The sequence below is a fragment of the Lepus europaeus genome, chromosome 16, assembly GCF_033115175.1.
Source record: "Lepus europaeus isolate LE1 chromosome 16, mLepTim1.pri, whole genome shotgun sequence".
Classification (NCBI taxonomy): domain Eukaryota; kingdom Metazoa; phylum Chordata; class Mammalia; order Lagomorpha; family Leporidae; genus Lepus; species Lepus europaeus.
The window spans coordinates 43,702,263-43,725,385 of NC_084842.1; the positions used below are offsets into that span (position 1 = coordinate 43,702,263).

At 42.6% G+C, this 23,123-nt stretch overlaps 2 protein-coding genes across 5 annotated transcripts in view; one reads left to right on the forward strand and one right to left on the reverse strand.

Moving 5' to 3' along the window:
• The window catches only part of KCTD9 (potassium channel tetramerization domain containing 9), a 33,455-nt gene extending 25,388 nt beyond the window's left edge, over window positions 1-8,067 (reverse strand). Inside the window, exons 1-2 of one of the 2 annotated variants that reach the window (XM_062213123.1) lie at window positions 7,968-8,067; window positions 137-258 (exon numbers count right to left, since the gene is read on the reverse strand). In XM_062213123.1, coding sequence (XP_062069107.1) covers window positions 137-258; window positions 7,968-8,015 — 170 coding nt within the window. In that variant the 5' untranslated portion in view covers window positions 8,016-8,067. The remainder of the gene's footprint in view (window positions 1-136; window positions 259-7,967) is intronic. The other variant, XM_062213124.1, reaches the window with a different exon arrangement.
• A 701-nt stretch (window positions 8,068-8,768) lies between these two features.
• Window positions 8,769-23,123, forward strand: part of CDCA2 (cell division cycle associated 2) — a 54,098-nt gene continuing 39,743 nt past the window's right edge. For all 3 annotated transcript variants that reach the window (XM_062213111.1, XM_062213112.1, XM_062213113.1), the window contains exons 1-6: window positions 8,769-9,291; window positions 9,670-9,733; window positions 9,830-10,003; window positions 11,490-11,644; window positions 19,851-20,001; window positions 22,550-22,740. In XM_062213111.1, the coding sequence (XP_062069095.1) occupies window positions 9,670-9,733; window positions 9,830-10,003; window positions 11,490-11,644; window positions 19,851-20,001; window positions 22,550-22,740 (735 nt within the window). In that variant the 5' untranslated portion in view covers window positions 8,769-9,291. The remainder of the gene's footprint in view (window positions 9,292-9,669; window positions 9,734-9,829; window positions 10,004-11,489; window positions 11,645-19,850; window positions 20,002-22,549; window positions 22,741-23,123) is intronic.

Below are 23,123 nucleotides of genomic sequence, written 5' to 3' on the forward strand. Positions count from 1 at the left end.
CACAGATAAAATTTAGGCAATAACTTGCCAAGATCCAGTTTTCTTAATAGTGATTAAACTACTGTTTAAAGGAAACAATATAACACCAAGGAGCTGAGGGTATACTGTGGACAGCTTATAAAAAGGCGAAGGTTACCTGATCAAAGCAATATCATCGATCAGTCCACCTTTCCCATTATACACACTGGTGGCTTTTATGCCGAGTTTACTGCTGGCCACAGAAAGCAAATCAGACAAAGTTCCATATACAGCAACCACCTGTAAACACATCAGATTAATTTGAACTTATATAATGTATTAGTATAATGTATAAACCATCACACTATAAACAGGGCTAAAAATTACTTTATTCTATAAAGGGTGATTTTAAGAGTCTTAACAGTGTTCCTTTTTCTTCTAGGATTTACATGTTTACTTAGTGACTAATATTGCAAAAATCCAAAACTAGAGAATAGGAAATCATATCTGACAACAACAATATACAATCTTAAGATAGGCTAAATAGTATTCCTGTTCTGAAGACAGACAGACCTGCCCAAGAATCTAAATTCTGACAGCTGAATTTTTGAGCTGCCAACCTGAGACAAACAACTCTTCATGCTTCTCTTGCTTTAACTAGAAATAAAGAGAACAGCAGCATCTACCACAGAAGGCTATTAAGAGGATGAAATGCGTTAAAGCATGAAGAAAGCTTAGGAAAGTACCTGAAACCTTTGTGTCTGTGACTAAGGCCATACAAACTCATTATGTCATGCTTATATCATTCCTTTGTTACAGAAAGCATTTGTTTTGGGGATAGGAATGATTTAGTGTTATTACATAATTTACTACACCAACTATCATAAAAAGATATCAACTTTCCACTTCATTTACTTAATTCTTCAGTAACTACTTATATTGTTTTCTAAAAGCCAGAATTTAGCATCTAACATTCTGAATACAGCAAACAACTGGGTGACAATGAATTGATCTGGCCTGCTTGAGTCAGATACAATCTAGATTATGTAAAAGGTATACGCAACTGCTTAAGCAAGAGGTGAACATCTGTATGTAAATGAATTTTGTACTTGAGACATTGTTAACCATGCATTCCCAGTGGTTGAGGTATACTCTTGTCCCACAATCAGGTAGGACCTCTGAAAGTTATGAACAAAACGTAGGTAAGGAGCTGCACACCACACATGAAGAGCTGACTTCCCAAGAACATTATGTACAGATGCCATATGAGTGAGGACAGCTAGTCCTCTGTCCATCAGTGACAGGATGTGTTTGTCACAACTATGATGAAATACTTGAGGCAGATCAACTTTAAATGGAAAAAAGCTTTATTTTAACTCACGGTTCTAGATGCCCCATCTTGTGATGGCTTTCCAGGTGGCAGAGTTGCAAGGTGGCACAGAGTGCCACGTGGCAATAGACAGGAGTGTGTACCACTCTGTTTATGTGGTCTCTATTTATAAAGCCACCAGGTTTTGATCATGGGACTCCAACTTAATGATCCGATCCGATCCAATCCAATCACCTTCCAAAGGCCCCACCCCAAGCACCCTAACGGGATTGTTTCCACACTCTTTGCAAGTTGGGGCATCTTGAAGGAGAGTTGAAGGCAAATATAATTTAAAGAGAGCTGGGTAAACTATAAAAAATAAAGCACAACAGAAGTGTTCATAAACAGAAAAACAGATAAAATGTGATCTATATACACAATCAGATATTACTTGCCAATAAAGAAAATGAAGGACAAGGATTTTGCCTAGCAGTTAAGACATGACTTGGGATACCTGCATCCCTTATCAGAGTGTCTGGATTTAGGTCTCAGCTCTGTTCTCAATTCCAGTTTCCTGCCAATGTGCACCCTGGGAGGCAGCAGGTGATGGTTCAACTTGTTGGGTTCTTGCTATTCATGTGGGAGACCTAGACTGAGTTCCTAGCTCCCGGCTTCAACCTGGCCCAGGCTGAGCTATTGCAGACATTTGTGGAGTGAACCAGTGGTTCAGAAATCTATGTATGTCTCTGCCTTTCAAATAAATAAAATAAAAATAAATACAAAAGAAATTCTGACCTATGCCACAACATGGATGCATACCGAAAACATGTTAAGTGAAACAAACCAGACACAAACAATTCCACTTACATGAAGGTATCTAAAATAAATACATAAGGACAGAAAGGAGAGTATCAGGGTGAAGATAGGAATGGATAATTACTGCTTGATGAGTAGTTCCTGCTTGGGATGGTGCAAATTCTGGAAGTAAACAGTGGTGATGGTTACACAAATTGTGAATGTACTTAATATCAATAAATTATATGTGAGGCTGGCACTGTGGTGCAGTGGAGAGCCAGTATTCCATATGGGTGCCGGTTCCAGTCCCAGCTGCTCCACTTCCGATCCAGCTCCCTGCTAATGCACCTGGGAAAAGAGTGGATGATGGCCCAAGTCCTTGGTGCCCTGCACCCATGTGGGAGACCCAGAAGCAGCTGCTGGCCCCTGGCTTTATGTCAGCCCAGCTCTTGCCATTGTGGCCATTTGGGGAGTGAAGCAGCGGATGGAAGACCTTTCTGTCTCTACCTCTCTCTGTAATTCTTTCAAATAAATAAATCTTTTAAAAAATAAAAAAATAAATTATACAGTTAAAATGGTAAATTTTATTACATTATTTTACCATGAAAAAAATGCAAAGCACTTGGCATAGTGTCTTGCACACAGCAGGTATGCCAGAAATAAATGAAACCTGAATAAAATAGGTCCCATGTGTCTCCCATCATTTTTCACGTATGTGAAAGAGCCTGGAACTCCGTTACTGTGAATATACATTCCTGGGAGTACGGAGAATACAACAAGGTGTTATTACAGCCAATTTGGTTGTGCTACGGAAAAAGCCATGAAGAGTAAACAGAGAGAAGCTGCACAAACGCAAAGGAGGAAGACATTCCCACAGCAGATGCAAAACTTCTAGGCGGAAAAGTGCTAGGAAGGGAAGTAAGAAGTTCTTCCTATCCAATGTCAATGTTCTTGTTATAGTTGCTATTACACTGAAAACTTTCTAAATCGTTCTCCTTTTTCTTACCTCTGTTTCCGGTTTACCTCTAACTGGTTTTCTTTCGCCTGACATAATCCCCTCCTTGCCCTAACAACTTTCTCCCTCGGCATTTCTTTCAAATCTACTGGTCTTACCATGTAATTGATGCAAGGCTAATGTACATATCCTCCCATATTTAAACATTATGGCTTAAGATTTTATGGCTTTTTTTTTAAAGTATATCAAATTAAACTGTTGTCTACTTCCATAAGATTTACTTTGTTTTTCCTATGGGTTGGTTTTCAAATGAAAATACTGGCCATGACAATGTTCTAAAACTGTACTGTCCAACGTGAATGTCATTAGCTACATGAGCCTGCTTAAATTTTATTAAAAGTTAAAATGCACTTATTAGTTATATTGGCCATATTTCAAATGTTCAATCCCACATTGGCTAATGGTTACCGTATTAAGCAGTACAGATGTGAAATATTTCCATCATCACAGAAGTTCTATTGGACAACACTGTTCTTAAGAGCAAAATACAAAGAACAGACAAATTTTAATTATTTTATGCTTTCACATGAAATAACACAGTAACAAAGTGATAAGAGTCCAATTCAAACCATCAAGTGTTTTATATAGATTAGGTTGTTGCCATCTTCCATTTCTTCCCCAATGAAGTCCGGTTTTACCAAATGATAGGATAACTCTACAGATACTTTTTGGCAAGGACTATTTTCAAAGCAATCAAAGTATGATAGGTGTGTCCTTGTAGGTTGCTTCAAAGGAGCATAGCCAAGATAAACTGAGTTCCTTTTATTGTCACTTAAATCAGTCCTAACACATATCAACCACAATTATCATTTCACCAGTTATTTTCTGATTTCCTACCTGAACTCCAAAAGTTCAATGAAAAAAGTTCTAACTTGTAAAAAGCTATTAATTCTGGGAATACAGATAACCAACTATCCCTTGGTAAAGTTGATTAATGAGGCTCAAGTACATCCCCTACCACTACCGTAAAATTTGAATCAAGACAGTAACTGCTACCAGTTTCAATGGGAGGATACACTTGGTTCTGTGTTACAATATCTAGCTTCTAGTAGGGCCTCAACAACTATTTCTTGAATTTTGAATGACAATTACATTGCTTTCAAAACCTGAAGTGGACCACATCAGTTTTGTGAGAGTTGGTTATATCTGAGTCTCACTAATATAAAGTTGAAAACCTATTCCAAATGGCCATCTCTGAATAATGAAATTCTGGTTGATTTACTATTTTCAATTTATTGTTTTCCAAATTTGATACAATCAACCTATATTACTTATATATAACAGTAAAGTTTTAATCTCCACTGCTTTATTGCAATGGCTTCAAATCTGGATACCTCATACCCACAACCAATTTCTGACCTAATCATCAAAGCTAGAAAAAAAGTTTTTTCATGGATCAAGAAGACAATCATTAGTACAGAACAAGTATGTTTCCCATCCTCCTTTGTCTGAAACGCTTGGCATAGTGCCTGACACTCAGAAGGTGCTTGATAAATATTAGTTGAATAAATGAGCAAGACATAAAGACCTATGACTTGTACAGCTCCTTTTTGAGTACTCTGAAGTTTAAAAAAGCAATTTGTGTGCAAGATGTACAGAAAGTTTACACTGACATCAGGTAGCTCAGAAGTTGCGCTAACATTCAGATGTCCTAGTCTTTATTTAGGTTTCCTTAATTCCAACCCTTACAGGGAATATTTAAAAAAGAACAATGGGAATTGTGAACCATATACAGAAGGGATGAAAAGTATACATACAACTGACTCCTTCGGAATAATTAAAATACACACACACAATTTAAATTAAAATATTTCAATGTACAACTATAGTCTTCAAATGTTTTTGACTACCCATCCCATCTGTAAAACACTTTTAGGCATGTGTTCAAATACTTCTATATTTATTTATAAACTATATGCCACTGTTGGAAAGAACCAAGTTTTCACAGCTAATTTTGAGGGCTTTTACAGACTTGGACTATGAATGGGCCAGTGAGAATCCCCTAAATATTTATCATTAAATTTGGTGAGATTCTGTGAAATACTCCTATAAGCTTGACTTTAAACATTAAAAGTTAAAACAAGAAAAAGAAATTTGAAGTCATTCTTCTTTATCAGTTGTAACATATTTTGAAATGTCTTGCTAATTAGGACAACTTCATCCTATCACTGGATAGTGCTTCAAAGAACATTGTACACTTAAGGAAAAGTTGATGGTTAACAGAAATTATTAAATATAACTTCAAATAGTCTTCTTTACAACTTGGCACTTTCACACTTCTGAGATCCAAGTTTTTTTAATCTCATAGTTCATCCTAGTAGAAGCTGTAGCTCTGCCATTTTGCTGTTGTTTACTTTTGATGGGAGAATTACTGTTGTCTTCAATCAGCACTCTCTTTGAAGGACTCTTTTAAAGCCACTCTGAACTTTTGTGAGGGTTGTTAGTTAAAGCTGGATGACAGGAATCTTAATGATAAGCTTCTAAATACAATATGTCAAAATGAACCAATCAGTGAAGAGGCCACTCACTATGAACCTTTTCACAAGTGAAGGCCCTCCCTTCTCTCACAAACAGTGGCAGACATGTTTAGTGGCTGAAGCCTTCTGTGTCTCTCCAGATTAGAAAAACTAAGTTTTCATATTTTACATTTTCAAGTAAAAAATATGAATAAAGGAATAATGTTTCTTTCTCAATGCTAATGGATCATCTTGCACTCCTTCTGTGGTATGCTGTCTCTTGGAAAACTAGTGTTTTAGAGAATTCATGGCCCTCTCTTCAACATAAAAAACATTCAGCAGGTACACTTTATTCATATACAGAAAATGTATCGTGAGCATATGATATAAAGAACTCTGGTTCCCTGCTCCCAGAGTGTGGCAACTATTAAGCAAACTATGAGAGGAAAATTTATTTGACCAGGAAGCAAAAACAGAAACTAGGGTAAATAAGGAGACAACGTAAGTAGCCCACATATTCCAACTAGTGGATGGGAAATCAAACTATTTTGATGTAGCCCTCTGTTTCAGTATGTTCTAAACGTGAACATTCTTGTCCATGACTAAATATGGCTATTTTTTATAAATAAAAATGCGAGCTGATATGTATTACTTGTACTCTAATTTTGGCAAATAAGAGTAAATGTAATACTACTTCTTAATCAACTGAGAGAAAACACAACTCTGATTTAGAATATGTTCCTGAATCAAGTAGTAAGGGCTATGGCATTGTTTCTTTTAAATATTAAAGCACACTACTATTCTACAGTTGGACTTTTATGATCTTTGCAACAAAACGTCTATTTTTAATTATTTAAAATCTTTTCCCAATTTTCTGAGACTCTCTAGCAAAATATTTTTAAAATAGAATTTAAAAACAAAAATCTATCCTAGTTAAAACTAGGATGTTAACAGACAGATTTAAGGCAGATTTTTTAAAAATATCATATTCACAATAATATGGAAAGACCAACTCAGCCAGTTCCTAACGACAAAATTCAGTGGATTCAGGGTTTTGGAACACAGTTAAATATTTACAACTAGTTCCAAAGACTTTGTCTTTCACATAATAACCCAGCAAAGATGTTAGATAAAAAGGTCAATCAGAGGTTTTGGAGAACATTTTACGGCTGTAACTTTGGACATACTAACTCTTTCTTCCAGTAACAACATAACTTTTAGATTATGAAGATTAGATAATTCAAAAGGATTAAAAATTAATAATGGTCAGAAATAATATAAACTTTGTGAAGCACATGTTTAAGGTAGTACTCATGAAAATGCAACAACTTTAAATTATGCAAATTCTGCTTTTGTGTATTAAATCTCAGACCAGAACACAAAATTATAGCCAACAATCAACACTGCGGTTCAAATTTTCAGAGCGTGTTTACTCAAAACTGCAGAGTAGCTGGAAAACCATTTTTATGCCCTCGGATAATTCTGGTATTTAAAAAAAAAAACTCACAACTTTTCCAGAACGTGCAGCAAGCAGAACACCGTGGCAGATATTACAATGAGGCCAATCTAGGCTCTAAAGGCTTAGGCACTTCGGAGTACCATTTAACCACACAATAAATGTCTGCCTTTCACAGTGAAAATTTTCCAAAGAAGCCGAACAACTTTCATGGGTGGGGCAAGAGGCTGAGAAGGCACAGGATTCCTTCTGGCTTGCTCCGGCGCTGGAACAACATGCAGCACCACACCCTCAATAAAGGCCTAACACAGCAAAGGCTACGGTCAAGTCAATCCATGTCGCTCTGTTGTCACAGTCCTCTAAGGAACCAAAATAAGGCGAAATAATAAAAGGAGCACAGAAGTTTGGCAGCGGCGGGGCCTGGGGGGATTGGGGCACCTATAAGAGAGGGAGGAAAATCATCAAGAAACCGTCTCAGTGGAAAGAGTCTCCATCCGACCTGAGATGGACGACTATGTGACTTAGCCACTGGTAGTTTGCTGCTTTTACCTGCTCAGCCGTGCACGGCTTAGTTACCAGGACCACTTTCCCCAAACCATTACTCAGCACCAAGGGGGCCACAAGCGCCGTCTGCGGCCAGGGGAAGGGGCCGGGGGTCTTGGGGTGGGCACAGGACCCTCAGCCCGAGCGCTCCGGAGACAGCGGCCCTCGCCCGCCCTCCCGACCCTCCCGGACCCTGCGCCGGTGCCCGGGGCAGCCGCGGAGCTGCAGGGCAGGCTCGGGCAGAGGAGCCCGGGCACTCGCAGGAGGCCGTGGGGACCCGGCGCTGCCCTCCTCGGCGCCCCCCGGCCCGGCGCACGCCCACCTCCCACCGCCCAGCCCCTCTGCCCAACTTCAGCCCCGTGCCCTGCCCCCGGCCAGGGCTCGGCCGCCCTCGCCCCCACAGCGGCCCGCCGCGCCTCCTCCAGACCCGCTTACCTTTCCATTCTTGGGGCTGCCGTTCAGGAACAGGGTCACCCGCCTCATCGCGCTGCCCCCGCCGGGTCCTGAGTGAGCCGCCACCCTCCCACCTTGTCCTCCTCCCACCTTCCTCTCCTCCCGCCCTTCCCCTCCCTCCACCCACTCGGGTTCTCCTCCCTTCGCCACCTTCCTTCTCTTGCGGACACACCACACACACACACTCACACACACACACACAAGCACTCCGGGTCCCACACCCCGGGGTTGGCCGGTCCTCCTTCCCACCCCGCCCCTAGGCGCCTCAGCCTGCCTGGGGCCCTTCCCCCACAGCGCCGAGACGGACCGTGAGCTTCACCAATCAAACGCCGTCTCCGGCCAGAACTCAACCAATGAGCGGCCCTCGATGGGTGGGTTCTGACCAACCCAACTCGGACGGAGGGAGGGAAGAGAAGCTGAAGGCGAGTAGACGGGAAGGGGACTCAGCCAATCAGAGACGAAGCTAGAGTCGAGCGGCGGCTCTGAGCATTACTGAGCAGGCGCACACCCACATCTAGGTAGCGCTTATCTGCATAAGAAGGCGGGGTTTGAGGAAAAAGAGTGGCGCTCTAGAAGGGACCCAAACATCAGTCAGCACCGCCCCCTTCCATTACCCCTCCCACATTTCAAGCTAGCGAGGAAACGGCTGTTATCGGGATTGGCTAATTGGGTAAGAACCGGCCCGTCGTCCTGTGGGGATTGGTCAAATGATTCTTTTTAAAGTTTGCAGTATCCAATAGCAAGGTGGGAGGCGGAGTTACAGCTTAACCGAAAGGTCCCTCCGCAGGGGTCTCACAGAAAGTAGTCCCCGTGGACACAGGTTGACTGAAGGTGTCCAAGAGTGCGTCGCCCGAGGCTCTAAGTGATTTCTCTCCGAGCCCGGCTAGCCGCTTCGTGGGGACAGCGAGAGAGGCTGGCGAATCGGGGAGCACGCGGACACGTGCGGGAGGGAGAGCGGCGTAGAGATTCTCGAGAACGCCGGCCGGAGGGGGCGGGCCCGGCGATTTGAATCTGGCCGCGGGCTGAAGGGTGGCGCGGCCGGCTGAGGGGCGCAGCGGTCGCCGCTGGATTCGGGGCCGGGGACGCGCGGGGGCCAGAGTAGCTCCTGGGCTGCGGGCCAGTGCTCTCTCGGGCGGACACTTCCGGGTCGAGGCGCCGGGGTCGGGAAGTCACGGCCACCGCGACACTCTGCTAGCGAGGACGCTGAGGTGGTGGGCGAGAGAGGCCGGAGGTGTCCCGGTTCCGGTTTCCCTGGCGGCTCCGCGGAGCTGGTTCTCCCAAGCGTGCTGGACCTCTGCCCCTGGAGGTACTGGTTCTCCTCCGGCCTGCTGTGGGTCGCCGGCGGTGCTCTTTAAAATGCAGGTTCTGGGGAGGGGGCTCCGGTCCGGACGTGCTGGATTAGAATTTCTGGACGCGTTCATGACTGCCTCCCTAGTGGGGTGCCAGGTGATTCGGGTGTTCCCTGAGGTGGAAATGTCACGGCCTGTGGAACACTGGCCTGCTTTGTACGTCCTGAACAGCGGTTTCTTAACACTTTTTAATTGGAGCCCCCGAAGTACTCTCTTGATAATGTATTTTTAAGCCGGTGTAGATCGTATTAAAGTTCAGTCTTGATTAAATTCTTGATTGACGCACATTTAATTTAGTAATGGAGGGTTTTTTTTTTTTTTTTTTTTTCCATTAGATGGAAACTGATTCGAAAGCCAAGGAGCACCTTGAAGCCAAGGAGCCTGCTCCTGCTAATGCTGGTAGGTGGAGATCTGTTGCTTCTTTGTGAAAGGTAAAAGTTCAGATATGTCTGTTCCTAAAGATGCTTTGCTCCTGCAACGTGGTGTTCGTTTCAGAAAATGCCGCTTTCATGTGGGAAACTGGAAAGTTTGGGACGCCCCAGAAGCATGTGGCAGAAGTGAGTCCTCATTTTTGCACTCCTGATGCTTCTAAGACACCTTTGGATTTTTCCACCGTAACTGTAGAGCAACTGGGAATTACACCTGACAGCTTTGTGAGGAACTCTTCAGGTAAGAAACCGTACTCCGTTGCCAGGCTTTTCAGGTTTTAAGATAACTTTAGGTCAGTTTTATTTGTCTACACTGTCTGTTTTAGGTGTGTAAATTGTGCACACTTGCTTGTTCAGGGAGCCTCTGTGCATATGCATAGCTCATCTCACCTAGCAAGGATAACAGAGTTCCAGGATACCCAGGGTGATCATGTCCCAGGTTAGAGTTTGTGTTCCATGCCCATTCTGGAAAAGGATGTGTGTGGGAACCACTTTTTCATCTAACACTTGGAACTCAAGAGGGTGCATAATGTGTGTCATAATACGTTTTGTTTATGTGTAGCAAGTAAGAGGACCTTGAAGAGCCTTTAAGATTCTATAACATTGAAAGATTGGAGTGTGCCCCCCTTCACAAACCACAATCAGAGTACCACCTTAGGGGCCAGCCTGTTTCAAGCCTTAGAAATGAAATCCACCTGTGAAGTCTGATGAAGATGAAGAAGAAAGAAATAGGGCAAAGGAATTGGATTAGAGAACAGCATTTAAAAATGGGAGAAAGCTGGGGCCGTGAGAGTCTAAGGGCACCAGAACAGGTAGGTGATACATGACTGAGACGAGGCTGGAGTGGCACACTCTTCTGTGTTTTCTCAAGAGTTCACTCTCAGACCTTTCAAAAGCTGGATCCATTTTTTTAAAAAATTTATTTGTTTATTTGAAAGGCAGAGTTATAGAGAGAAAGAGGCAGAGACAGAGAGAGGTCTTCTGTCCGCTGGTTTATTCCCCAGATGGCCTTAATGACCAGAGTTGAGCGGATCCGAAGCCAGGAGCATCCTCCAGGTGTCCCACGCAGGTGCAGGAGCCCAAGGACTTGGGCCATCTTCTACTGCCTTCCCAGGCCATAGCTGGATCGGAAGTGGAGCAGCTGGGACCTGACCTAGCACCCATATGGGATGCCGGCACCACAGGAGGCGGCTTTACCTGCTATGCCACAGCGCCAGCCCTGGATTCATTTTTTGTGTTTAGACATAAGGCAAAAATTCAAGGTAGTGAACTAAAGGGCAGAAAGGTATCTGAGAGAAGCAAGGTTGTCTTGAAGAATTAAGAATAGGAGATACATTTGCCTAGATGAACGTCTTTCAGGCCTTCGGAATAAAACTCATTCAAAATTAGAAGTTTTTCGTCAGTAGCTAACCATTAGACACCTCCATGTGCAGAGAGAACACAAATGATAGCTGTTTGTTAAGATACATGCATGTATTCTTGTGGCAGCCATCGCGTAAATGCTGTGTATGTGTTAGTGTTCTGAGTGTGGACTAAATCAGTGGAAAACGTAAAGACTTCTGTCCAGTAGATCGTGTGTGAACTACCTTGCCGATAGTTCTCCATGTAGCCTTGTGTACCAGGTGGTTACCATCTTTTCCCTGTCAGGCTGGCCCATCCTGGGCATTGGACATGATTACTAGTGATTGCCTTGTTTTGTTCTGATTGACGAGAGAGTTTCCTCACAGGAAAGTCAGCATCCTGCCTGAAGAAATCCAGACGGCGTTCTGCAGTTGGTGCCCGAGGCTCTCCCGAAACAAACCATCTAATCCGTTTCATTGCTCAGCAGCGGAGTTTAAAGAATGCTGCGAAATCTCCTTTGGCACAAGATTCCCCTTTTCAGGTTGGATTTTCTTCTGATTTCTGTTAAGAGTTTTTCTAGAGAGAGAAGAGATGTTTTGCTCTGTGATGAAGCTTTTATGCAAGGCTCTTCTGAACCTGTTTTAGATCTGAGGAGAGAACGGTTTCTCTGTGTCTTACAGAGAATATGCGTTTTGCATAAATGATGATGTTGAGCATTCTAAGTTCTCACACCCAGGATAGAAATGGGTTTTGCAGGAACTTTGTAGTTTATTTTGTAAGTTTTTTCCTTTGTTAATGTCTGTTTTCTATAATGAGGTAAAGCAGTGTTCAATCTTTTTCTTTTAAAAATAGTTTCTGATTTTTTTCATAGCTATTATTATTGGTGTGTTGAGACAAGGGTCTCACAGGACAAAATTCATTTGGGACACTATTGTGGAAGAAGCAAACTGCTTTTTTTATTTCCTCCAGGTTTTTTATCAAAATAATGCTCATGTTGAAAACATTAAATAGTAATATAAGGTTTATTATGTGAAAGACACATGCCCCCAGCTTCTGTCTTGAAAGATAGTCCCTTTTGACTCTTGGTATTGGCCTTCCTATTTTAAAATAATTTACTTTTATTGCTACTTCATTTTTGTGTGTTTCAAGTGAGAACCACTTTGAAACAGCTATTCTCAAAGTTTGCCATGCACAAAAAAACCCATGAGGTCGCTGAGTCCCTTATCAGGACATCATTGAAGTCTAAACTATATTTGTAATGGTACTAAAATGATTTGGGGCTTTTTTTATTGATGTGTGCAAAACCAGTGATGATGCCTCAGCATTAATCAAGGCATGGGCCCCAAGCTGTCATTGAATTTGTCACTGCTAGGCATTCACAGGAAGCAGAAATGCCAATTTCAGTATATGTCTTTGATGAAATATTAAAGGTTACTAGGTTTTTTTTTTTTTTTATTTTTTATTTGACAGGCAGAGTTAGACAAAGGTCTTCCTTTCATTGGTTCACACCCCCTCCCCCCCCCCAAATGGCCACTTTGGCCGGCGCTGCACCAATCCGAAACCAGGAGCCAGGTGCTTCCTCCTGGTCTCGCATGCGGGTGCAGGGCCCAAGCACTTGGGCCATCCTCCACTGCCTTCCCAGGCCACAGCAGAGAGCTGGACTAGAAGAGAAGCAACTGGGATTAGAACCCGGCGCTCATATGGGATGCTGGTGCCGCAGGCAGAGGATTAACCAAGTGAGCCACGGCACCAGCCCCAGATTACTAGTTTTATTAAATTTCATCCCTTAAGTATCACATGGGATGAAATGTGAAGTATGCATCAGTCACTCCATAGGTGCCTACAGATCTATGATGGGTGTTTCGAGGAAAATCATTTGTGTGATTGAGCTATGGGCCAAACAAAGCACTCTTCCTGGAACATAATTTTTACTTGAAAGGACAATTGATCCACAATTAGACTTGGAAGTGTGGTTTTTTATAAAAAATGAACCATGAATCTGGCCACAAAAATTAAAATATTTACTAGTGAAAACACTATTTTTTAAGAGAAAATCAGAGTTTTGGAAACATAAGCTTGACAACTGCCCCATAGTTAGACTTGATGATTGATTGATAAGTGTATTCATGAATGTGATGTGTTGAAACTGCTGAATAAAATGTGTTAACATTTGGAAGATCCTCATAACTCATTGAACTAATATTTTCCAAATGAGTAGCACATACTGTTACAAAATCATGCATAGGTACAAGTATGAAAGTTCATTGACATGGATTCATACTTGGCATTTGCAACCAACCTTTAAGAAAATCTTACTTTATTTCTGAGATTTATTTATTTGAGAGACAGAGAGCTTCATTCTGCTTGTTTACTCTCCAATGACTGCAACTGCTAGGGCTGGGCCAGACCAAAGTCAGGAGCCAGGATCTTCTTCTGGGTCTCCTATGTGAGTGCAGGGACCCAATGAATTTGGGCCATTATTTGTTGCCTTCCCAGGCACATTAGCAGGGAGCTGGATCAGAAGTCGAACATCTGGGACTCAAACTGGCACCCATATGGGATCATAGGTGGCAGCTTTACATGTTCCACCACAATGCTAGCTCCCAAGAAAAAAATTTTTAAGATTTATTTATTTGAAAGGCAGAGTGACATATGTCTTCCATCTGCTTGTTCATTCCTCAAATGCCTGCAACAGCCGGAGCTAGGCCAGGCCAGGAACTCCTTTCAAGTCTCCCAGGTGGAAGGCAGGAACTTGGCCATCATCTGCTACTTCTGAGGCATGTCAGCAAGGAGCTGGATTGGAAGCAGAGTAACTGGACTCAAATGGCACCGTAAGGGATGAGGTGTCCCAGCTGGCAGCTTAACTAGCTGTGCAATGATGCCATTGAGCTATGTGTATTAATAGATTTCCACTATTCTGAAAAGGCTATTAAGGAACTTTTGATCTATATAACCAATATAAGCAAAGAGTCCAGAGTCCACAATTTTTAAGAATAGAAAAGGGGCGGTGCTGGTGCTGTGGCCTAGTAGGCTAAGCTTCCTCCTGTGGCACTGGCATCCCATATGGGTTCGTGTCCTGGCTGCTCCTCTTCCAATACAGCTCTCTGCTTATGTCTTGGGAAAGCATTGAAAGATTGCCCAAATGTTTGGGCCCCTGCACCCGCATGGGAGTTTCCTGGCTTTGGATCAGCCCAGCTCCAGCCCTTCTGGCCTTTTGGGGAGTGAACCAGTGGATGGAAGACCTTTCTCTGTCTCTGTCTCTGTCTCTGTCTGTCTCTCTCTCTAACTCTGCCTCTCAAACAATAAATATTTTTTAAAAAAATGGAAAAGGACCAAGCTGTTAAGAGGCTACTTGAAATACCTACATTCCCTATGTGAGTGTGAGTGGCTGTATTGAGGTCTGGATTTCTCTCTTGATTTCAACTTCTTACTGATGTGCAACCTGGCATGGAGCAGGTGATGGCTTTAGTTGGATCCCTGCCACCTATGTGGGAGACTTGGATTGGGTTCTTGGCTCCTGGCATGGGCTTGGCTTAGCCCCAGGTATTGCTGGCATTTAGGGAAGATCTCTGTTTCTTTCTACTTTTCCAAAAAAACAAAAAACCGGCACCGCAGCTCACTTGGCTAATCCTCTGCGTGCGGCACTGGCACCCCAGGTTCTAGTCTGGGTTGGGGCACCGGATTCTGTTCAGGTTGCTCCTCTCCCAGTCCAGCTCTCTGCTGTGGCCCAGGAAGGCAGTGGAGGATGGCCCAAGTCCTTGGACCCCTGCACTCGCATAGGAGACCAGAAGGAAGCACCTGGCTCCTGGCTTCGGATTGGCGCTGCGCGCCGGCCATAGCGGCCGTTTGGGGGGTGAACCAACAGAAGGAAGACCTTTCTGTCTCTCTCTCACACTGTCTAACTCTGCCTGTCAAAAAAAAAAAAAAAGAAGACCTGAGAACTGCTGTTGTAGTAGATAAGAACATGGAATTTGGAACAATATTGCTTGGGTTTGATTCTTGGGTTATGAATTAATTGTGAACTTTGTCAAGTTATTTGGTGATAATAATAGCAAGGATTTTAGTGAGAATGATTAAGAGATAAGATGTGCTTCCAGCAATGCCTGTGACATGAATGGTATGCTTTGGATTTGCTATTGTTATTTCTATGAAAAATAGAGATTTTTTTCCTCACATTTCGTACCCATACATGTCCCAACACTTTCCCCATTGCCCTTCCTTCTAATACAGTTATAATTTTTGTTTAAATCGGAGTTCAGTATGCATTATTTAGCACACTATATTTTTCACAGACTGCGAGTTGCTGTGCTGTGATTTCCTTTTTGGCACAGCTTTTGTTTTTCCTAGTTAATGAGTACTTCTTTCTGTTTGTTTAGTCTTTTATTATATAATCCCATCCTGAAAATTTTCTTGGAGACTTCTGTGTAGCGTGATCACTGTTAAAGCTTGCTAGACAGATGTCATTTGTGACTTCTTTTAATTCATCCTCAGTAATTCCTTTTTTTTTTTTTAAGATTCATTTATTTATTTGAAAGAGTTACACACAGAGAGAAGGAGAAGCAGAAAGAGAGAGGTTTTCCATTCACTGGTTCACTCCCCAGTTGGCCGCAACGACTGTATTCGAAGCCAGGAGCTTCTTTTGGGTCTCCCATGTAGGTGCAGGGGCCCAAGGACTTGAGCCATCTTCTATTGCTTTCCCAGGCCATAGCAAAGAGCTGGATTGGAAGTGGAGCAGCCAGGACTTGAACCAGTGCCCATATGGGATGCTGGCACTGCAGACGTCAGCTTTACCTGCTACACCACAGTGACAGCCCCAATAATTCCCTTTGATGGTCCCATTTGAATCACCTGTTTTCTTGTTCTTGTATCTTTCTTAATTTAGTTCCTCATTTTTCTGGAAACGCTGCAGGCTTTTTTTTTTTTTTTTTTAAGGATTTATTTTATTTGAAAGGCAGAGTTAGAGAGATCTTCCATTTGCTGCACCCCAAATGACCCCAATGGCCAGGGCTGGGCCACACTGAAGCTGGGAGCTTCATCCATGTCTCTGATATGGGTGGTAGGGGCCGAAGCACTTGGGCCATCTTCTGCTTTCCCATGCATATTAGCAGGAGCTGGTTTGAAAGTAGAGTAGTCAGAACATGAACCGATACCCATATGGGATGCTGGTGTCACATACAGCGCTCAATAAGCACTTGCACCATGACGCCAACACCAAAAGTCTGCATATCTGTTGAAGTTTGATCTGCCAGCACATCTGATTATCTTTTGTGTTGGAATAGAAATCTAGGTTGAAATTTTTTCCATCAAAATTTTGAAGGCATTTCTCCAATGTAATTTAGTTTGTAAAATTTGAGTCCTGATAATTCTTTCATTCAACCGATATTTTAATTCCTAATTCCTTGTTTTTTTCATTCTGGAAGTTCTGTTGTGACATTACAACATTTAGTGATATAATATGTCTTCTGTTGTGGATTATTGGGGATATAATAATTTTAAGATTGTTTTTCTTGATCCCTTGTGTTCTTTTTCGCTGCTTATTTCATTTTTTGAACTGTGTTGTGTTCAGATACCTGCTGATCCTTGACTGTTGATACGTAAGAGAGAGACACTGTGGAAAACTACTTGGGAACTCCATGTGCACAAACAGAATTTGTTGAGTAGTAGAGTGCTGTGTAGGGCAACAGAGCCAGCCACATTGTCTGTGGCAGGACTCCGAAATGTCAGCATCTAGGGGCCTTTTCCCTTTGGCTGATCTGTTTTCCCTAAGAAAAATTCTTGGTGGTACATATCTGAGCCCTAGGACCCTGACAGTTAATAGGAAAATATGGATGGAAATATCACTGTTCATTGAGGAGATGTGACACCTCTGTCCTCTGTGCTCCTGGAGTTCTTGAGTCTTGTGTCTCCATATTCTCTCCAAAACTATTTGTGGAGAAATCGAGAGGGTTCAAGATCTTTGGCACAGTTTCAACCTTTCTTCTGTTTGTAGTCCTACCCTTACCTTTATTTCAGAAGTATCTGATGCTGTGGGGTCTGTAGCAGGTCAGTTTGTTTCCTGTTAGTTCCAGCTTGCTCTAGCAAGTCAGATTTTGTTTGTTGACTTCCCCTATCAGCTGTTTTTTTCCCACATGGACCTGATCTTTTTTCCTGTGTCACACAGGTCGGTCCTTCTTTCATTTGCTAATTCTTCCCCTTCCTCAGTTTTGCTGTCAAAAAATGCTGGAGTCCCCAGGGTTACTCTGCTCCCACATCTTTGCTTCAGTCATTTGTAGACTGATGGTTCCAAAATGTTTGTCTTCAGCCCAGAGCTCCTGAGAGTTCCAGATCTAGTTGCCAGTTGTCTGTTCAGTATCTTCATGAGGGTGTGTGATAAGCATTTCAAGCATAAACATGGCCAAAACCAAACTATAGATTTCCACTCTGCCAGCTCTTTCAGAGCACCTCCGCATCTCAGTCCAAGTCATCATCATCCAGTTGCTCTGGCCAGATATCTATTAGTCTTCCTTGCTTCTTTTCTTTCTTGTGTCCCTCATCTAACTCACAACCAACTTTAGGTTGCATTTCAAAAACCTATCTGTAATTTCTCACCTCTCACAGCTCCACTGCTACATGCTACATGTACCTTCATGTGATTATTGCCAAGACTCCCAGCCACTTTTTCATGATTGGTCTCTTCTCTCTTTCTCTAATCCACCCAGCATTTCACATAGATGTCAGAGAGATGGATTTTGTATAAATCTGGCCAGTCACTAGCTGCTTGGAACTGTCCTGTATTTTCTTGATATGCTTGAATTAGACTGTTTCCTGAAGCCTTCACATTCACTTCCTGAGTTGAGTCCTGTCTGGTGCTGGCACCATCTCCTGGTCTGTTTCCATTCACTGGGCAGCCTGGCTTCTTTCAGCATCCACCCTATTTTTTGTGGGGAGAGGGCCTTGGCTCTTGTTCCCCCTCCCTCACTGATCACTTCCCTTAAGCTACCTTTTTAACTCATATGTTACTTCAGATGGAGTTTTGTTCTGACTGAAAAGTCACACTTTTAGTCACTTAGTCACAACAATGCTTGATCTTCTCTGTAGCACCTCTTGTACCTGAGACTCTGTATCCCCAGAATTTCACTCTAGAATGTAGTTTTCTCCCTGGACCCTGAGCTGCTAGAACAGTTTCTGGTGTGTAGAAGGGATGTTGGCAACTGCCCGACACCATTCATTAGACAAAAGCATCCAGAAAGCAGTACATTTGGACTTTTCATCCATGTAGCATGTCGGCATTGTTCTCTTTCTCCAGCAGAAAATAAAAATAAATTTGGCTGGGGAAACTTAGAATTTGTTTTAAACAGCTTTCAAAGAGTTCTGAGTTATACTTAGCCCTACTACAGTCTAACATGTTCAAATATGAGTTTAAAAAAAATTCAAGGTAAAGTGTATAACTCTGATAACCTTGTCTCAGTCACTCAACCAGATGAGTTGTGCAAAAGCCTTTTATGCATATTATGTGTTGTTTGCATCATAAAGGTTTACATCATCAGTATATTTGAAATTAAAGTGTTCTGGTCTTATGTCACAGAGGGTTTACTTTATGAGTGTGTTTAACTGGGAATAGACTCAAAGGTGTGAACAGTTCACCATCAAACATGGCTACGAGATGTTAACTGCTTTTTCTTCATGCAATATCTTCAAAGGTAACTTTTACTGTACTTATTGCCCATTGGTGTAAGGAAAAAATCTGAATAGTAAACTTACTTATTTGATGTATAATCACTTCCTTCTGGCTACCATAAATTTTTTTTTCTTTCTTTGACTTGGACACATTAGCAGGGTTTCCAGAAAGCTTGTGACTGGTCACCATATAACTTAGTGTCTAGATGAATAGCTTTTTTCAACCCCCAGGACATGAACCTCCTCCAGATCCCATGAAATCATGACAGTTTTAGCAGGGGAGAGTAATGCGAGAGTGGGTCTCAGCACTAGTGTGGAGCCTCAGCGTCTCCTTCTGACCTCCTGGACTGGAGGGCATGTGTGGCCTGGAGGTGTGTGAAGACACCAGCTTGGACAGAAGGAGATATGCCAATGCTGACGTGCAACAGTAGTGCCCCTCAGTTGACTCCCGCTGGGCATTATCATCATAACCCATGGGAAAATTCCTAGATAAGTAGATTTCTCCTCTCCCTTCTTCCTGGCCCCATCTCTGGTATTCACTGCTTTCTTTGTATCATCAAATAGTCTCTCAGGTTGGTCTCCCTCAAACATCTTTGAGCTGAATTTCTTTCCCTTTCAGATTTATTTTGCTGAGAGTATCTCAGGTAATGAATACGAAAGTAACAATGAAAGCCTTTAAACCTCTGAGAATCCTTCTAAGAGTTGTTTACACACCGTGTATTTGGGATGCATTTTGTCTGGATGCCTTTTTAAAGCATTTAGTACCAGTGCCAGACTTCTGTGTGTGATGCATGAGCCTGGAAGTATTGGTGTTCACAAGCATGTCGCCACGCAGCCCTCTGCTGCACACTGCCACTACTCTTAGCTTAGGTTTTGCTGTACACTGTGGGAGGAATGGAAGGGAGACTGCAATGATTACAGCATGCCCGCTATTCACATGGAAGATGCTTCATTCCAGGGAGAAGAGCCTCGCTGCCTCCATTGATGACTTCTGACCTTCAAAAGGCCCTTGTGCATGTAGTTGTGGATTCAGTGGTTATAGACCTAGAATATAGAAACTTTATGACACGCTCTGGTTTATACTTCAATAGGGAAGCCCTGGACTGTATGGAAATGTTAATTCCTTGCGAGAGCGAATATCTGCCTTCCAGTCAGCTTTTCACTCCATAAAGGAATACGAGCAAATGACTGCCTGTCCAGACTTCTCAGAGGCACAGAGAGAGATGGAGACAGCAAATCTGAGTGAGTAGGAATCATCCACTCAATTTTGACTTCTATGCTTTTAAAGACTTGATTCCACAATATAAAGAAGATGTATTTCCACAGTGTAAAAGTAATCTTTTTAGAACACAGTTTTATTTTATCATAGAACCTGACCTTTTTTTTTTTTTTTTTGACAGGCGGAGTTAGACAGTGAGAGAGAGACAGAGAGAAAGGTCTTCCTTCCATTGGCTTACCCTCCAAATGGCCGCTATGGCCAGCCCGCTGCACTGTGCCACGCCGATCCGAAGCCAGGAGCCAGGTGCCTCCTCCTGGTCTCCTATGCGGGTGCAGGGCCCATCCTCCACTGCCCTCCCAGGCCACAGCAGAGAGCTGGACTGGAAGAGGAGCAACCGGGACAGAATCCGGTGCCCCAACCAGGACTAGAACCTGGAGCGCTGGCGCGGCAGGCAGAGGATTAGCCTAGTGAGCCACGGCGCCAGCCAGAACCTGACTTTTAAAATTTGGGACACTTCACACAGAAAGTCTGGATTTCTGATGTCTCTTAAAAAAACCTGATACCAGGGATTTTTTTTTTTTAAGATTTATTTTATTTATTTGAAAGTAGAGTTTCAGAGAGAGAGGTCTTCTTTCCGCTGGTTCACTTCCCAGATGACTGTAACAACCGGAGCTGTGCCGATCTGAAGCCAGGAGCCAGGAGCTTCTTTCAGGTCTCTCACATGGGTGCAGGGGCCCAAGGACTCGGGCCATCTTCCACTGCTTTCCCAGGCCATAGCAGAGAGCTGGATCAGTAGAGGGGCAGCTGGGACTAGAACTGGTGCCCATATGGGATGCCGGTGCTTCAGGCCAGGGTTTTAACCCGCTGTGCTACAGCGTGAGCCCCAATCGATACCAGGCATTGTTAAGGCTTCATTTTCAGCTGGTCATAATTAAGTTTTCCGTTCTGATAAGATCAACTAATTAGTTGTTTTGGCTTAGGGCATATGGCAAATTTGGGTTGACAAACCTTTATTTTTACAGAATCACTAAATTTGGCAAGCATTTATGTGAATTCCAAACACCCAACACTCATGTCTAGAAATGTCTCCAGCCTGATATCTTTTAATAGTCTGCCATATTCTTTACTTTAGATTGCTTATTTTTCAGTCACATTTAATTTTTTTTTTTTGATCACAAAGCATTCTAGTCAGAATTCCACAAAATCTTGACCTTACTGTAATCATAATCATTCTTAAGGTGTTTTACACTTTATGGTTCTAAATGATTTTTTAAAATTTTTTTTTATTTTTGACAGGCAGAGTGGACAGTAGAGGGAGACAGAGAGAAAGGTCTTCCTTTTTGCCGTTGGTTCACCCTCCAATGGCCTGCTGCGGCCGGTGCATCTCGCTGATCCGAAGCCAGGAACCAGGTGCTTCTCCTGGTCTCCTATGCAGGTGCAGGGCCCAAGCACTTGGGCCATCCTCCACTGCACTCCCTGGCCACAGCAGAGAGCTGGCCTGGAAGAGGGGCAACCGGGACAGGATCGGTGCCCCGACCAGGACTAGAATCCGGTGTGCCGGCGCCACAAGGCGGAGGATTAGCCTACTGAGCCGCGGCGCCGGCCTCCAAATGATTTTGTTTTGACATCTTTTTTTTGTTTTTGTTTTGACATCTTGAAACTTCTTGAAGTGCATTTCAGCACTTTGTGTGCTGTGCATTGTTGACTCAACAAATCTTATTCCTCTATTTCTACTGTACATGACCCATTCAGATATTCTGATCTGTAAGTGTAGTTTGTAGCTTACCTCTTTTGAGTTTTTGTATGGATTTTTAAATGTATTTTATGTCATTGTTATAATTCTGCAAATTCCTTTTTTGTAAGAAGAACAAACTGAGGCCAATTTTGTGTGTGTGTGTGTTTTTTTTTTTTTTTTTTACAAAATCATACACAATCAAAACAGAACAGTATTAGAAAATAAACATTTGTGGAGCCAACATTGTGTTATAGTGGGTAAAGCTGCGGCCTTCAACTCTGGCATCCCTTATGGGTACCTATTCGTGTCCTGGTTGCTCCACTTCCCTGATAATGGCCTGGGAAAACAGCAGAAGATTACCTAAGTGCTTGGACTCCTGTCACCCATGTGGGGAACCCAGAAGAAGCCTCTGGTTTTGGCTTGGCCCAGCTTTGGCTGTTGTTTCCATCTTGAGAGTAAACCCAGCAGATGGAAGATCTCTCTCTCTCTCTCTCTCTCTCTCTCACTCCCACTCTCTCTCACTCTCACTCTGACTCTCAAAAAAAAATTCTTTACAGTGTTCAAAACAGAAGGTTTCATCATGGATTTAAAAGATACCATATCACTAATACAAATTCATTTGTAATAATTGAATTTATTATCTTTTAGTTGTAATGTTCTCCTGCCTTTCAGCTAAATTTATTTTTTTGAATAAAAATGTGCTAGAATTTCCATGGAATAGACAGTAACACTTGATTTCCCAAACTTACTTAACAAAATTTTAAAATGATCCTCTAAAAGAAAATTTTGCCTGTGTCATGTCATTTTTTTTTTTGGTGTTGTGTGTGTTGCCATAGACGAAGACATTATTGAACGTCAGCAGCCTGGGCTTCTTGCAGAGATACCATCCAAACGTCGGAGAATATCCTCTCAGAGTATCTCTGATGAAGACCTAACTGATGCCGAAGGCAGAGTAATGGCTCTCCATATTTTCAACATTGATACAGGCAGAGTATGCACAATTGAAACTTCTACAGGTTTCTCCAAGGTAATTTATTTACTTTGCAGGGAGGAACATGAAGCTTAGGTTTTCTGTATAGGCAATTTTTAGATTGCCAGGGCCTTTCTTGAATTTTGGTTCCTTTTTCTAGCTTATAGTAACTGGCATTTTAAATTGCACACATATGTGTGTTTGTGTATGTTTCCTTATTGTTGTAGGTTGGTTTATTGCTTATTAGAAAGTGTTTTCATAAATAACTTGTTTTTGATTACTAAAGTCAATAAGAAGATTGAGTCCTGAGGTCTTCTGCCTATAGCTGTTCTAGATGATGGTGTAACAGGGGATACATCACAGTCCTGCCCTCAAGCAGCTGTTGGTCTGTTGGGAACAGATTATGTCATCTCTGCTGATAAATAGGATGGAGGTTATAT